General features: G+C 44.6%; 1 protein-coding gene across 2 annotated transcripts in view; it reads left to right on the top strand.

The window, feature by feature from the left end:
- LOC143300195 (uncharacterized) overlaps positions 1-14,615 on the top strand; it is a 167,252-nt gene that overhangs the window by 147,152 nt on the left and 5,485 nt on the right. For both annotated transcript variants that reach the window (XM_076613757.1, XM_076613756.1), the window contains exons 9-15: positions 391-581; positions 3,553-4,384; positions 7,652-7,870; positions 10,391-10,489; positions 11,402-11,782; positions 12,472-12,651; positions 13,885-13,988. In XM_076613757.1, the coding sequence (XP_076469872.1) occupies positions 391-581; positions 3,553-4,384; positions 7,652-7,870; positions 10,391-10,489; positions 11,402-11,782; positions 12,472-12,651; positions 13,885-13,988 (2,006 nt within the window). The remainder of the gene's footprint in view (positions 1-390; positions 582-3,552; positions 4,385-7,651; positions 7,871-10,390; positions 10,490-11,401; positions 11,783-12,471; positions 12,652-13,884; positions 13,989-14,615) is intronic.

The following is a 14,615-nucleotide window of genomic DNA, read 5'->3' as shown; positions in this document are numbered from 1 at the left end:
TGTTGTATAATATTGTTGATTATAGTGGTATGATATTAGTGACAATAATGATATAAAAAAACAATTATGAAAGTGTCATTTTCAAATGAATTGGCACAGTCTGTAAGTAACAAAAAAACAAAACAAAACAAAAAACAGAGGTAAAACAGAGATTTACTTGTACCTTTAATAAATGTCCACATTTATCATATCATTTCCATCATTACTCTTTTTTAAAAAAATCTGTTTTAAAGATTGAGAGTGATGTCACTGAAAGTAATATCTTTTTTGTTGTCGCTTGCATTCACTGAAGTTTGGTATGTGCGTATGTGGTTTGGTGTGCGTGTGTGTGTGTGCGTGTGTGTGCATGTGTGCGTGCGTGTGTGTGTGTGTGTGCGCGTGTGTGTGCAGGTAAGGGAGGCTCCATCAGCCAGGGCACACCCAGAGACCAGGACACGTCCCACCACCCCCATCCCCACGCCCACCACAGCTCCCGCCCCACCAGTCGCACCTCAGAGGCCAGCCAGGACAAGAACCACTACCTGTCCTCTGCTGTTGCCTCCGTGTCTTCGTCCTCCCATCGCAACCATGATCACTACAAGGTAGGGTGGGGGATCGGGGGGGCAGAGGGGAGTAACTGTTGCTTCTTTGTGTGGGTGGGGTTAAGTCTCAGGCAACGTTAGTCCACTTAGTGACTGAAATCAACATCGAGGGATCATTTTAACAGTTCGTTGATCACATTGTAACAGAGCTTGACAGCTACAGCCACCTTTCCTGTGCAACTGGAAATTTATTAATGCTCCCCCCATGATGCGTTTGAAGTGAATAAGTCCACTGTGTTGTTCTGACATGAGCAGTATCGTATGACTGAGAGCATCAGGTCTGAAATTTTTGTGCCAGGAGAGTGGGCCCGTCTTTTCACCGTTAGCCGCGCGAAATTTGGCCAAGCAGAGCAAACCAATAGGCCTAGTTTGCATCAGTTTGACATGGTAAGTATATTTAACACCAAACATGGAGTATAATACAAACTCCTCCTTTTGGCGGCGGAAGAGTTAAAAGTTAAAAAGTGACAGGTCCCATATGGCTGTAAGGGCTGTGAATTCCTGTCCACAGTCCAGGGCTTGGCATTGGAAGGCAGGGCCAAGGCCTCTGTTTCTGCTGTATTAATCTTCCCTGTTCGAAGTCGGGTACCGATGGGCGCAATAGCCGAGTGGTTAAAGCGTTGGACTTTCAATCTGAGGGTCCCGGGTTCGAATCTCGATGAAGGCGCCTGGTGGGTAAAGGGTGGAGATTTTTCTGATCTCCCAGGTCAACATATGTGCAGACCTGCCAGTGCCTGAACCCCCTTCATGTGTATATGGAAGCAAAAGATCAAATACGCACGTTACAGAACCTGTAATCCATGTCAGCGGTCAGTGGGTTATAGAAACAAGAACATACCCAGCATGCACACCCCCGAAAGCGGAGTATGGCTGCCTGCATGGTGGGGGTTAAAACGGTCATACAAATAAAAGCCCACTAGTGTACATGCGACTGAACGTGGGAGTTGCAGACCACGAACACAGAAGAAGAAGAAGTCAGGTACCCATTGACTTGCAGGTGGAGTGAGGACAGTAGGGAGTAAAGTGCCTTCCCATGAACACAGTACGGTGCCAAAGGGGGGCAGTGAGGACAGTAGGGAGTAAAGTGCCTTCCCCATGAACACAGTACGGTGCCAAAGGGGGGCAGTGAGGACAGTAGGGAGTAAAGTGCCTTCCCATGAACACAGTACAGTGCCAAAGGGGGGCAGTGAGGACAGTAGGGAGTAAAGTGCCTTCCCATGAACACAGTACAGTGCAAACAGTGAGGACAGTAGGGAGTAAAGTGCCTTCCCATGAACACAGTACGGTGCCAAAGGGGGGCAGTGAGGACAGTAGGGAGTAAAGTGCCTTCCCATGAACACAGTACGGTGCCAAAGGGGGGCAGTGAGGACAGTAGGGAGTAAAGTGCCTTCCCCATGAACACAGTACGGTGCCAAAGGGGGGCAGTGAGGACAGTAGGGAGTAAAGTGCCTTCCCATGAACACAGTACGGTGCCAAAGGGGGGCCTTGAACCCTGATCACTGCTGAACACTTCTGACACAGGGGTGGGATGGAGGAAGGAAAAGTTTGTTTGATTACACATACTGAACTCACTCACTATGGCCAGTCCTCTCTTCTCTACACAGACCCCTCGGATGTCCAGTGGGTGTCTCAGTGACCCAACCTTTAGCTTCCATCGTCAGAATTGTGGTATTCTTTGTCAACATTCATGTCTTCAGTATAAAAGCCTTCCGCTTGCAATATTTTGATGATGGTAATTGGGGTGAAACACTGTTAACGTCGTCTCTTCCGCCGTTCGTATGGAGAGAGTTAACCGTGACCCACTAGTGCAGACTCTGGCAGAGGTCTGATTCCTGTCCTGTGCAAACTACTATCCGACTATGTTGAAGGTGTGATAAAATTTTGACTGCTCTGTTTGAGAGCATACATTTTGGTGGTGAAGCACCACTCTTTTTGTTTTTCTGTATATGTTTTCGTTCGCGGTTTTTGCTTTTTTCTTGTTGTTTTTGGCCAATACATTAATCAGTGCCGAACATTCTTGTGTGTATGAGCATTTACCTCGCAGATCTGGTTCTCTGTTTGAAACAAGCAATTTATCAGTGCAAGGTCTTTCAGTGTGTGATAAGATTTTATTTCCTCTTTGTACAGGTGTGTTTTTTGTTTAAGTCAGAGAGGTCTGCGCACATTGGCATGATGCAAACACAGCATGTTGAGCTGTGAGAAGGGAGAGAATCAGTGTGTGCAGCACATTGTGGGTGGATGACATTATTGTATGCATGTGTTGGTGGGGTTTTTTTGGTGTTTTTTTTTTGTTTGTTGGGTATGAACAGAGTGATTTCAGCAATTACACTTCAGTTTGTTATCTAGTAGATGTCTATATTTCTCTGAGAAAGTAAAGAAATGTCAACGGAGCTTTATCATAGTGCTGTAGAACAGGAATTTTAAACAAAGTGTAATATCAGTTAGGCCATCACAGCACACAGATAGTAGAACAGGCGAGCCCTCCACCTTGTCGCGCTATTCTGCACTAGTTGGGTCACGGTTAAGTATGTGTAATTAAAAGGAAATTTTCTATCTAAAATTACGTTTAAATAACATACTTACCGTGACCCAAATTTAAGACCCTCCCGCCCTCCCGCTTCCTGTTCTCCCTGCTCGCTGCGCTGGTGATGGCATATTGCCGTCAAAAGAGTGCACTAGCCAGCGGGACAAAGGGGAGGTTACCTACTTCCGGGAGGTTATCCGCCGTAGTTTCGTTTTCTCCGCATTGGCGGATAGTAGTTTGCACAGGACAGGAATGTCAGACCCCTGCCAGAGTCTGCACTAGTTGGGTCATGGTAAGTGTGTTATTTAAACGTAATTTTAGATAGAAAATTTCCTTTTTGATATGAATAATCAGTGGTCTAGCAAGAGAGAGAGAGAGAGAGAGTGTGAATTAAAGGTGCAGTGCAGGTGATGAGAGAGCTGTCACCAAGCCATGTTGTGGTTTCAGTACGACAACCACAGTCTGCCCAAGCAGGAGCAGCACTCGGAGCTGTCGCGCCATGCATACCACCACCCCACCATCGCCCACAGCGACCAGAGCAAGGGTCAGCCACCCCCCCTCATCTCCCCACACAAGTCCTCGTCCAAGGGAAGCGGGGAGAACGCCATCTTCCGGCCGTTTGAAAACGACGCCCCGGTGAACAGCGTGACGACGAAGCACAGTGACAGAAGGCACAGCGGGGGGTCTGTACTGCCGTCACAGCTGAACATCGGTGGAGGGGACGTCGCTCACTACAATCACGTCTCTGTGACAGACAAGGAGAAATCCTCATCTTCATCCTCCTCCTCCTCCAATATCCGTGTGTTTGGCAACGGCCCTGAGGGCAAGCTCCTCAACTCCAACGTCCTCATCAATCACCGCATCGAGAAGTTCGACTTCAAGAGCCTCGCTCGCGAGTGCTCCTCCAGAGAGGGAGTGACCGCCTCAAGCTCAGACCTTGCCCCCAAGCCTGCGGTGGTGGTGGTGGAGTCAGAAGACAAAACATCAACATCAGTGCCCCCAGTCTCCCTGTCCACCTTCCCCTCTGTGGCGGCGAGCGTGTCAGAACCTGTCCCGCTCAGCCGGCTGGATGCTCGTGAGAGGCTTCTGAGCAAGGCGCGAGTGGAGGGGAGGTACCACAGCGAGAGTGAGGAGGAGTGCGAGCTGGAGGAGGAGGAGGAGAGGAGGAGGGAGAGGATGACGGTGGTGGGCAGCACGGTGCCGGGGGAGGTGGTGTTGACGCCGGGGAAGTGCACCATGATGGAGAGTCTGGGGCTGGTCAGCCAGCAGTGTAAGAAAGGTAGGTCATGGTGGGCAGATAAAGACAGCTTTTAGTTTGCCAGTGTTTGCTACAGGAAATCCTGTAGGCAATGCTTGTGATAAGACAAAAACATAGATAAAGACAGCTTTTAGTTTGCCAGTGTTTGCTGCAGGAAATCCTGTAGGCAGTGCTTGTGATAAGACAAAAACATGGATAAAGACAACTTTTAGTTTGCCAGTGTTTGCTACAGGAAATCCTGTAGGCAGTGCTTGTGATAAGACAAAAACATGGATAAAGACAACTTTTAGTTTGCCAGTGTTTGCTACAGGAAATCGTGTAGGTAATGCTTGTGATAAGACAAAAACATAGATAAAGACAGCTTTTAGTTTGCCAGTGTTTGCTGCAGGAAATCCTGTAGGCAGTGCTTGTAATAAGACAAAAACATAGATAAAGACAGCTTTTAGTTTGCCAGTGTTTGCTACAGGAAATCCTGTAGGCAGTGCTTGTGATAAGACAAAAACATGGATAAAGACAACTTTTAGTTTGCCAGTGTTTGCTACAGGAAATCCTGTAGGCAGTGCTTGTGATAAGACAAAAACATGGATAAAGACAACTTTTAGTTTGCCAGTGTTTGCTACAGGAAATCGTGTAGGCAATGCTTGTGATAAGACAAAAACATAGATAAAGACAGCTTTTATTTTGCCAGTGTTTGCTGCAGGAAATCCTGTAGGCAATGCTTGTGATAAGACAAAAACATAGATAAAGACAGCTTTTAGTTTGCCAGTGTTTGCTACAGGAAATCCTGTAGGCAATGCTTGTGATAAGACAAAAACATAGATAAAGACCGCTTTTATTTTGCCAGTGTTTGCTACAGGAAATCCTGTAGGCAATGCTTGTGATAAGACAAAAACGTAGGTAAAGACCGCTTTTATTTTGCCAGTGTTTGCTACAGGAAATCCTGTAGGCAATGCTTGTGATAAGACAAAAACCTGTGTCCCTGGAGGCTTTGAAAATGGCAGGGATGCACTGCAATTTTACTGAATGGTTCCCTGGGCAAGTCAAGAAGTTTATTTCATGTGGCGCCTAGGGCCATTGAAAAATTACGTATAATCATCTTTTACACACATCACCAGGGACATTCTAAAAATTTCTGGAACGAAGGAATAAATAGAGTCAAAATCCTGCATACGAGATTCAGTCTGGACACTTGGATCATCTGCCACGAAGAAGAGTGGTTTCCCTTGGCCATTTCTTGGCTCAGAAGCACAGACAGTTAAGACCAGTGGGTACGCCTGTCTTTCTGTAAAGCAATACCAATTCGTTTAGACTGTGCAGCATTAGAGTGGCTCTTTGAAGGTAGTCTGGGTCACCCAAGAATTATGGTGAAAGAATCCCTGGGATCCCCAGATTTTTTTTTGATTTTTTTTTTATCTAAACAGAATCCTTGATAGGGATAAATGCTTGAAAGGGAGAGAGAGGGAAATAATATGTGTGTGTGTGTGTGTGTGCATGATTTGTACTGCTCACATACTTGGCGCATGCACACACACACACGCACGCGCGTGCACGCACGCACACACACACACACACACACACACACATACACACGCACCCAATAAACATGCACTCACACAGCCCACCCTCCACCACAGCAATGACCCACAGCTAACCACCATCAAGAACAAAATGCCAAATTTATTCCCAGTTTTCAGATTTCTTGTTCTACGTTTTATTCTATTTTATCCATTTCATTTTTATTGTTCGCTTTGGTTTTGTGTGTGCTATTTGTGACGGTGCATGCGTGTCATATAAACCTTGTTATTGTTTAATTGCTAATTAACTCATTCCATCCCTCAGCTGCATGCCTGCTACAGCTCCATTGGACCAGCGCTTGACGGGCGCAATAGCCGAGTGGTTAAAGCGTTGGACTGTCAATCTGAGGGTCCCGGGTTCAAATCACGGTGACGGCGCCTGGTGGGTAAAGGGTGGAGATTTTTACGATCTCCCAGGTCAACATAATTATGTGCAGACCTGCTAGTGCCTGAACCCCCTTCATGTGTATATGGAAGCAGAAGATCAAATATGCACGTTAAAGATCCTGTAATCCATGTCAGCGTTCGGTGGGTTATGGAAACAAGAACATACCCAGCATGCACACCCCTGAAAACGGAGTATGGCTGCCTACATGGCGGGGTAAAAACGGTCATACACGTAAAAGACCACTCGTGTGCATACGAGTGAACGCAGAAGAAGAGGAAGGACCAGCACTTTATGAGACCACTGCAGAAGAAACATGGTTCACTTAAACGGAGAAAATTGACGGAGAATTGTTTGTTTAATCGGTCAAACAAAGCTTCGTTTTCATGCTTCCGGAATCCGTTAACTCACTCAGTACAGCCAGTCCTCTCTTCTCCTCTACACAGACCCCTCGGATGTCCAGTGGGTGTCTGAATGACCCAACCTTTAGCTTCCGTCGTCAGAATTGTGGTATTCTTTGTCAACATTCACGTCTTCAGTATAAGAGTCTTCCGCTTGCAATATTTTGATGATGGTAATTGGGGTGAAATGCTGTTGACGTCGTCTCTTTCGCTGTTCGTATGGAAAGAGTTAACGGTTCAGTTTAGAACGCATACTGTACCAAGCAACAATGAACAAAATTAGTGTGTTGGTACGAGAATACTCATACCTGGTCCACAGGGGAAGTAATCATGGTAAGAGTTAACTCATACCTGGAGTAGAATGAGTTAAAATTGATGCTGATTCTGATTCATTTCCCAATCCGTCCCCCTTTTGTATGTAGGAGGAAGGTGGCAGAATGGTTAAGATGCTCAGCTGCTAATATAGTGAGTCTGTGAGGGCGTGGGTTCGAATCCTGCTCTCACCCTTTCTCCCAAGTCTGACTGGAAAATGAAACTGAGCGTCCAGTCTTTTGGATGAGACAGTAAACCAAGGTCCTGTGTGCAACGCGCACTTGACGCACTAAAAAAAAGAACCCATGGCAACGAGAGTATTGTTCTGTGGCAAAATTCTGTAGAAGAAATCCACTCTGATGCGTACACAAATACACAAGCATGTACTCAAGGCCTGACTAAGCATGTTGGGTTCTGCTGTTGGTCAGGCACCCGCCTGGCAGATGTGGTGGTGTAGCGTGTATGGATTTTCCGAACACAGTGACGCCTCTCTGAGGAACTGAACTACAGTTAACTGAACCTAATGAATGCTGACATTTACAAACGCAGTGACACCTCCTTGAGAGACTGAAACTGAAACCGAAACTGAAAAACTCCTCCTTGTGTGTCCACACAGACCTGCAGCAGAAGCTGTTCCGGAAGCGACGGAAGCTGATGAGGGAGCGCAGCGTCAGTCCCGTAGAGCTGGAGGATGAGGCCCCCAACGGCTTGATCCCCGCTGAACCGCTGCGCCCCCTGCCCCCCGTGGCCCTGGAAGGGGAGGAGAGCCCCAAGGAGAAGATAAAGTTCCTGCTGTCACTGCGCCTCATGGCTGTCCCACCTGAGCAGAGGAAAGGTAAAAAAAAACAACAAAAAACAACACACACACCCCCATCCCCCTAAACAAACCCCAAAACAAACAAACCCAGAACAGTTTATCTCCAGTAAAGAGATAATGTGTGGTGTATGTTACATAAACATTATACTAGAGTTGCGGTCACTCCAGGTAAAAGAAAAATAATAATACATAGTTTTTCTTTGGCGCGATATCCAGCACCAATGCTGCTCAAAGTGCTTTACACCATCCAGTTGACTATAAACATGCCTTTAAAAACACATCAACCGCTATCTGACAATGGAAAACATCCAGTGTGTTCATATGAATGAAAAAGCACACTTAAGAGATGAATGAGATTATAAAAGCTATGAAGTAAATAAGGCTTAGATTAAAACAAAATGCATTTCATAGAACACACACACACACACACACACACACACACACACACACTACACACACACACACACTACGGAATACTTTAGTATCTCCAGTAAGGAAATTCAGGTACGGTGTATGTTATGTAAACATTGTATGAAGGTCGCAGTCATTCCAGGGAAAAGAATATACAGACTACTTTATTATCCTCATTACGGAGATTCATGTATGGTGTATGTTACATAAACAGTGCACTGGAGACTAGGTCATTTCAGGTAATAAAAAAAATATATACAGACTACGTTATCTCCAGTAAGGACATTTAGGAATGTGTACTAGTGTGTAACATAAACATTTTACAAGAGTCGTGGACATTCCAAGTAAAAACAAAAACAGAATACTTTACTCTCTGCATTAAGGAGATTCATTTATGGTGTATGTTACATAAACATAGTACGAGAGTCTCAGTCATTCCAGGTAAAAAAAAATATATATACAGAATGCTTTGTTATCCCCATTTAGGAAATTCCTGTATTGTGTATGCTACATAAACATTGTGCTTGAGTCACGGTCATTCCAGGTAAAAAAAATATATAGACTATGCTTTACTATCTTCAGTAAGGAAATTCATGTATGGTGTATATTACTTAAACATTGCACAAGAGCTGTGGTCATTTCAGGTTAATTATGTACAGAATACAGAATACTTTATTATCTCCAGTATTTTCATGAATGGTGTATGTTACATAAACAGTGTACAAGAGTCAGAGTCATTCATGAAAGGCATAGAATGCTTTATTGCTAATTTGACGTAGACCTCACACACAATAACCACAATCATGCAGCACACACAATAATCAGCAGTAAGAGAATAGGCTTAAAATGGCAAACTGTTATCTAACATAGACGTATGAGCTACATAAAGCCATTCACTGATTCAGTAGTATTTCAAATGAATACAGAGTACTTCGTATCCATCAACATGCAGTCACATACAGACACAAAACACACACTCACACACACACACACACACACACACACACACACACACACACACACACACACACACATGCTCATAAATATGTACATTAATACATATATACCTGCAGACAGACATACACACATTGTCAAGGTATGTTGGAACGGTAAGGGAAGAAAGCCAGGGGTTGATACAGTCAGGTCCTGTCTCTCTGTATGTTGTTGCCGGCAGAGCTTGGGAAATTACAAAAACAAATTCTGCCCTGTGATTTTTCTTCTGATTGCGGGGATGTTTAGGTCATGGAATGCGGATCAAGTGTCATTACAAAGAAAACAAAAATAAAACATAAAACACTTCTTATTTCTCTTCTGGTATTCTGGTTATCTTGGACATGTGAGAAATGTTCCCTGAACATATTTCCTTTAAGATATATGGGGTGAGGGGAAGGAAGGTTGGAAGGTTGGGGTGAGTAGTAGGGATGGGGGGGGGGGGGGAGGGGGCAAAGGGGGTGATGAGTAGTGGGGAGGGTGGTGGGTAGTGGGGAGGGTGGTGAGTAGCGGGGGGGGGGGGGGGGGTGAGTTGTAGGGGTGGGAAGGGGTGAGAGGTGGTGGTGAGTAATGGGGGGGGGGTGAGTAATGTGGAGGGTGGTGAGTAGTGGGGCGGGGAGGGGGGGGGAGGTGTAGGGGTGGGGTGAGAAGGTGGTGGTGAGTAATGGGGAGGGTGGTGAGTAATGTGGAGGGGTGTGGAGGGTGGTGAGTTGTTGGAGGGTGGGGGATTGGTGAGTTGTAGGGATGGGGAGGGGTGAGAGGGTGGTGGCGAGGGGAGGGGTGAGTTGGGTGGTGAGTAGTGGGAAGAGGCGAGAAGGAGGGTTGGAAAAGTTGGAATTGAATGATGTGAAAAACAATGACTGTGACCTGGCCTTAGTGGGAGATAAAGTTTTAAGGAACCAAATCCAAAATCCATGGCCTGGCTGACCGGACACTGGTCATCTTGTGAAGTGAAGGGTTAGTGTTCAAGACGGAACTTGAAGAAAAAGAGTGGGAGTGGGAGGGGAAGCTATATGTCTCAAACACATATCTGTATGAATACAGGGAAAATGATAAACACATCCAGAGTGTCATTGCGATCTTAGACTCTGTTTCTGCAGAGCGACTAACGATTCAGGGTGACTGTGGTTTGTGCAGAAAAAGAAGAGCTGCGTCTGGTGTGCGAGCAGATGCGACGCAGACGGGCAGAAAAAGCGTCTGCAAAAGTACGACGAAGGCTGGAGAAGGAGCAGCAAGGTACAGCATTTGTTGGTTTACACATGTTAAAGATCCTTTGGTTTTGTCATGTATGAACCTTGGAGGGTTAGACTTGAAGCCACAGAAGCAGGAGAGTGTGTGTGTGTGTGTGTGTGTGTGTGCAGGTGTGTACATGTTCGTGAACTTGTGCGCACATGTGTTAGAGCTGTGCAGAAAAGCGTGTATGCATAGAATTTAGTCACAGTTCAGTTTGATGTGCTGTTGTGTAATTCACAGATTGATAAAATCATTTTCTTACTTTGTGTCAAAATGAATCTTAATTGTTTGTGGAGTGAAAGTATGATTTGTCATGAAGTATTTTCTTTTTGAAGACATCATCATATTTGTCATAAAATAAGACATCATCTTATTGGTGATGAAATGTTTCCATATTGCTTTTGAAGACATAACCATATTTATGTTGAAAGTAGTCCTCATTGTGTTTGTCATGAAATGTTTTCTTGTTTTTGAAGACAGCACTGTATTTGTCATGAAATAAGACATTATCGTATTTTTTGCATGAAATATTTCCTTTACTGGTTTGGAAGACGTCGTCATGTTTGGCATGAAATAAGACATCATGATCATATTTGTGTTGAAACACTTCCTTATTGTTTTACAAGACATTGTTATGGGCAACATCCACATTACCTCCCCCTCCACTCTGTTGGACTGGCTGAGTGAATGTCCACCACACCTTGTTGTGAACATTATTTATTCCATCCTGAAGGGGAAGAACAGTGGATATTGCCTCATCGTTTTTGTCATGAAACTCTTCTTTTTCTTTCATGGGCTGCAACTCCCACATTCACTCGTATGTACACGAGTGGGCTTTTACGTGTATGGCCATTTCTAGGCAGCCATACTCCGTTTTCAGGGTGTGTCATGAAGCATTTTCCTCGCTGTCACCAGAACTGTTGAAAGCCCTGAACCAAGGCTGCAGCAACAACAGGAAGAGGAAGCACGATGACACGGCGACAGACGCCGCCCACTCTGCAGACTCCAGCGCAGATGTCTTGGGCCCCACGCTGAGCCACCTGCAGGAGCGCCACCTGGCAGCCACCAGACTGGAGCAGGAGAAGCAGCAGCAGCAGCAACAGCAGCAGCAGCAGCAGCGCCTGAACCACACCTTGGGGTCGGCAGGGGTCGGGGTCGGGGGCGGGGCGTCTGAAGGGAACAGGACTGTGATATTCCCTGAGGGAAGGGACCGACAGCTGAGCCGGGAGTTTGCCGAGCAGTTCCATGAATCAGTGCTGCAGTCCACGCGGCAGAAGGAACACTTACAGAAGCTGGGTAGGTTCTGGTTGTGTGTGTGGGTGTGTGTGTGTGTGTGTGTGTGTGTTGTGTGTTGGTGGGGTGTGTTGTTTGTGTGTGTATGTGTCGGGAGGGTATTGGTAGGGGTGTGTTGTTTGTGTGGGACGGGGCGGGGGGGGGGGGGGGGGGGGGTTGGGAGGTGAAATAAGAGCTTGTACATTCTGTCAGTGAGTGATAGTTCATTTTAATGATGTCCTGAAAAAAAAGAAGTGAAATGTGGTTTTGCATTGCACTTGATATTGGGATGCTTGAGGGAGGGAGAAGGGGTCAGAGATTGCTTTGGGAGTAGGGGTGGGGTGGGGTGGGGGGTGTGTGCGTTCTTTTTCAATCTGTGTCGAACTGTGTTACAAGGGATATCACCTTTCAAGAAACTTCTCTTCATTGAAACTATGACCGGTGCGCTGAAAGGTACACAATAATTAAAATAACGAAAGGGTCAGTTATACCCAACAGTAGACACTAGGTCACACAAAGTGTCAGTCATACCCAAGAGTAGAGACAAAGTCACGATCGTTGAAATAACTAAAAAGGGTCAGTCACACCCAAGAGTAAAGACAAAGTCACGATCGTTGAAATAACTAAAAAGGGTCAGTCACACCCAGCAATAGACACTGGACAGAACCCCCTGATGGTCAGTACTTAGTGGGCATGGTGTGGTTGGTTGTCAGGTCACCTCAGCCAAGCCCATCACGACGCACCAGCTGCAGCAGCAGCAGCCGCCGCCAAGCCGGGCCCTGTCAACAACCATCTACCCCCCTCCACCCTCAGCCCCTCAGGGGAGGGTGGCGCCCCCTTTGTGTGGCCGGGCATCGAGAGAGTGCTGGAGTCTTACGTGCAGCACAGGAGAGGTGAGGTCGTTCTCTGGCTGCGTGTGGTCTAGTTACCCTGGGAATTAGGTTTTCTTTCTTTCTGTGGGTAACGTCTTAGGAGCTGTGAGTGATTTTCTCGGAGTTAAAGTCTTAGAACTATGAGTTGTCTTTTCTTGAAGTTTTAGAACTATGAGTGATCTTTTCTTCATGTCTCAGAATTATGAGTGATCTTCCCTTCAAGTCTTAGAGCTATGAATTATCTTCTCTTAGTTAACATCTTGGAACTGTGAGTGATCTTCTCTTGGTTAACGTCTTATCATTGTCAGTGATCACTGTAAATGATCTTATTTTATTCTATATCTCAGTCACTTTTAGTGATCTTCTTTCTCTACTGTGTGGAGAGAACTGTTCACCAGATTCCTTCAGGTCTGTTGGTTGTGTGAGGATGGAGCAGTGCGATGTTTGTATTGAGGTGTGTGCGCTGGTGCTTGTATGTGTAGGAGCATGTGCCTGTTCAGGATGCATTTTTGCTGTGGCAAATCACTGTACACATCAGTGTTATGAATACAACGCCTTTGCGGTTTTTGAAGGTGGTAGCATTATTCAGTTCCACACACAAAAAAAGTTATTGTTCTTTTTTTATATTACACTGTATTGGTGAACTAGTCAGCACAAGTATTTATGTTTGCTGAGAGGTGTCCATTTCTGATTAAAGTTGTGTGTGTATCTGTATGTGTGTGCAAGTGTGCGAGTGCAAGTGTGTTTAATTGTTTCTGTCAGTGCATGACTTTTTACATATATTTTTTTATGTTTGATATTGTGAGACAAAGTGAAGTGGATTGTGTGCAGAACAAAGTTGTGTGTGTATCTGTATATGTGTGCAAGTGTGTGAGTGCAAGTGTGTTTAATTTTTTCTGTCAGTGCTTGACTTTTTACATATATTTTTTTATGTTTGATATTGTGAGACAAAGTGAAGTGGATTGTGTGCAGAACAAAGTTGTGTGTGTATCTGTATATGTGTGCAAGTGTGTGAGTGCAAGTGTGTTTAATTTTTTCTGTCAGTGCTTGACTTTTTACATATATTTTTTTATGTTTGATATTGTGAGACAAGTGAAGTGGATTGTGTGCAGAACAAAGTTGTGTGTGTATCTGTATATGTGTGCAAGTGTGTGAGTGCAAGTGTGTTTAATTTTTTCTGTCAGTGCTTGACTTTTTACATATATTTTTTTTATGTTTGATATTGTGAGACAAAGTGAAGTGGATTGTGTGCAGAACAAAAAGCGGAGAAGAGAATGCTACTGGACAGATGCTGCCAGCTACGTGCACATAACATGGAGCTGACCAAAGCAGCAGACACACTGTGTGGTCGCATTGAGGTACGCGTCGAACACTTGCTCATCAGGATGTGATAAGTTTGTAGACAATGGAAAATGTTACCTACCCCCTTCCCCTCCACCTCAACCACCACCACTTTTCATTCGAATATAAAGAAATGTGATTTCTGATTAATAATAACAATCATCATCATTATGATAGAAATGATAATAATCCAAATAATGATGATAATAATATTGATAATATCATTTATTTTCAGTCTAATATCATCATCTTAGATGAACAGACTATAAATAAATAAATGAAAAAAAGAAAACAAGAGAGGCAAGGCCTTCAATACTCACTTGTGATAAATTACGTCCCCTAGCATTAATTACAGAGTAATTTCCCTTTTTTACTCTCTGCACCAAAACGTTTGCAAAATAAATAAAAATTCCATGCTTAGCAAAAGAAGTTCCTGTTTGAACAAAAAATGATAATAATGACTGCTCTTGTTGTTGTGTCAGAATAAGAGGTCAAAGTACCAAGTTTAGAGAATACAAAAAATATAAATATAACAGTAAATGCAGTTTGCATATAATTAGGCTTCTTTTTTTTATTTTTTTGTGCCCATCCCAGAGGTGCAATATTGTTTTAAACAAGATGACTGGAAAGAACTGAATTTTTCC

The sequence above is a fragment of the Babylonia areolata genome, chromosome 26, assembly GCF_041734735.1.
Source record: "Babylonia areolata isolate BAREFJ2019XMU chromosome 26, ASM4173473v1, whole genome shotgun sequence".
In the NCBI taxonomy this organism is placed as follows: Eukaryota; Metazoa; Mollusca; class Gastropoda; order Neogastropoda; family Buccinidae; genus Babylonia; species Babylonia areolata.
The sequence above is the reverse complement of the archived record's forward strand: the minus strand, read 5'-3'. Positions and strand labels throughout refer to the sequence as shown.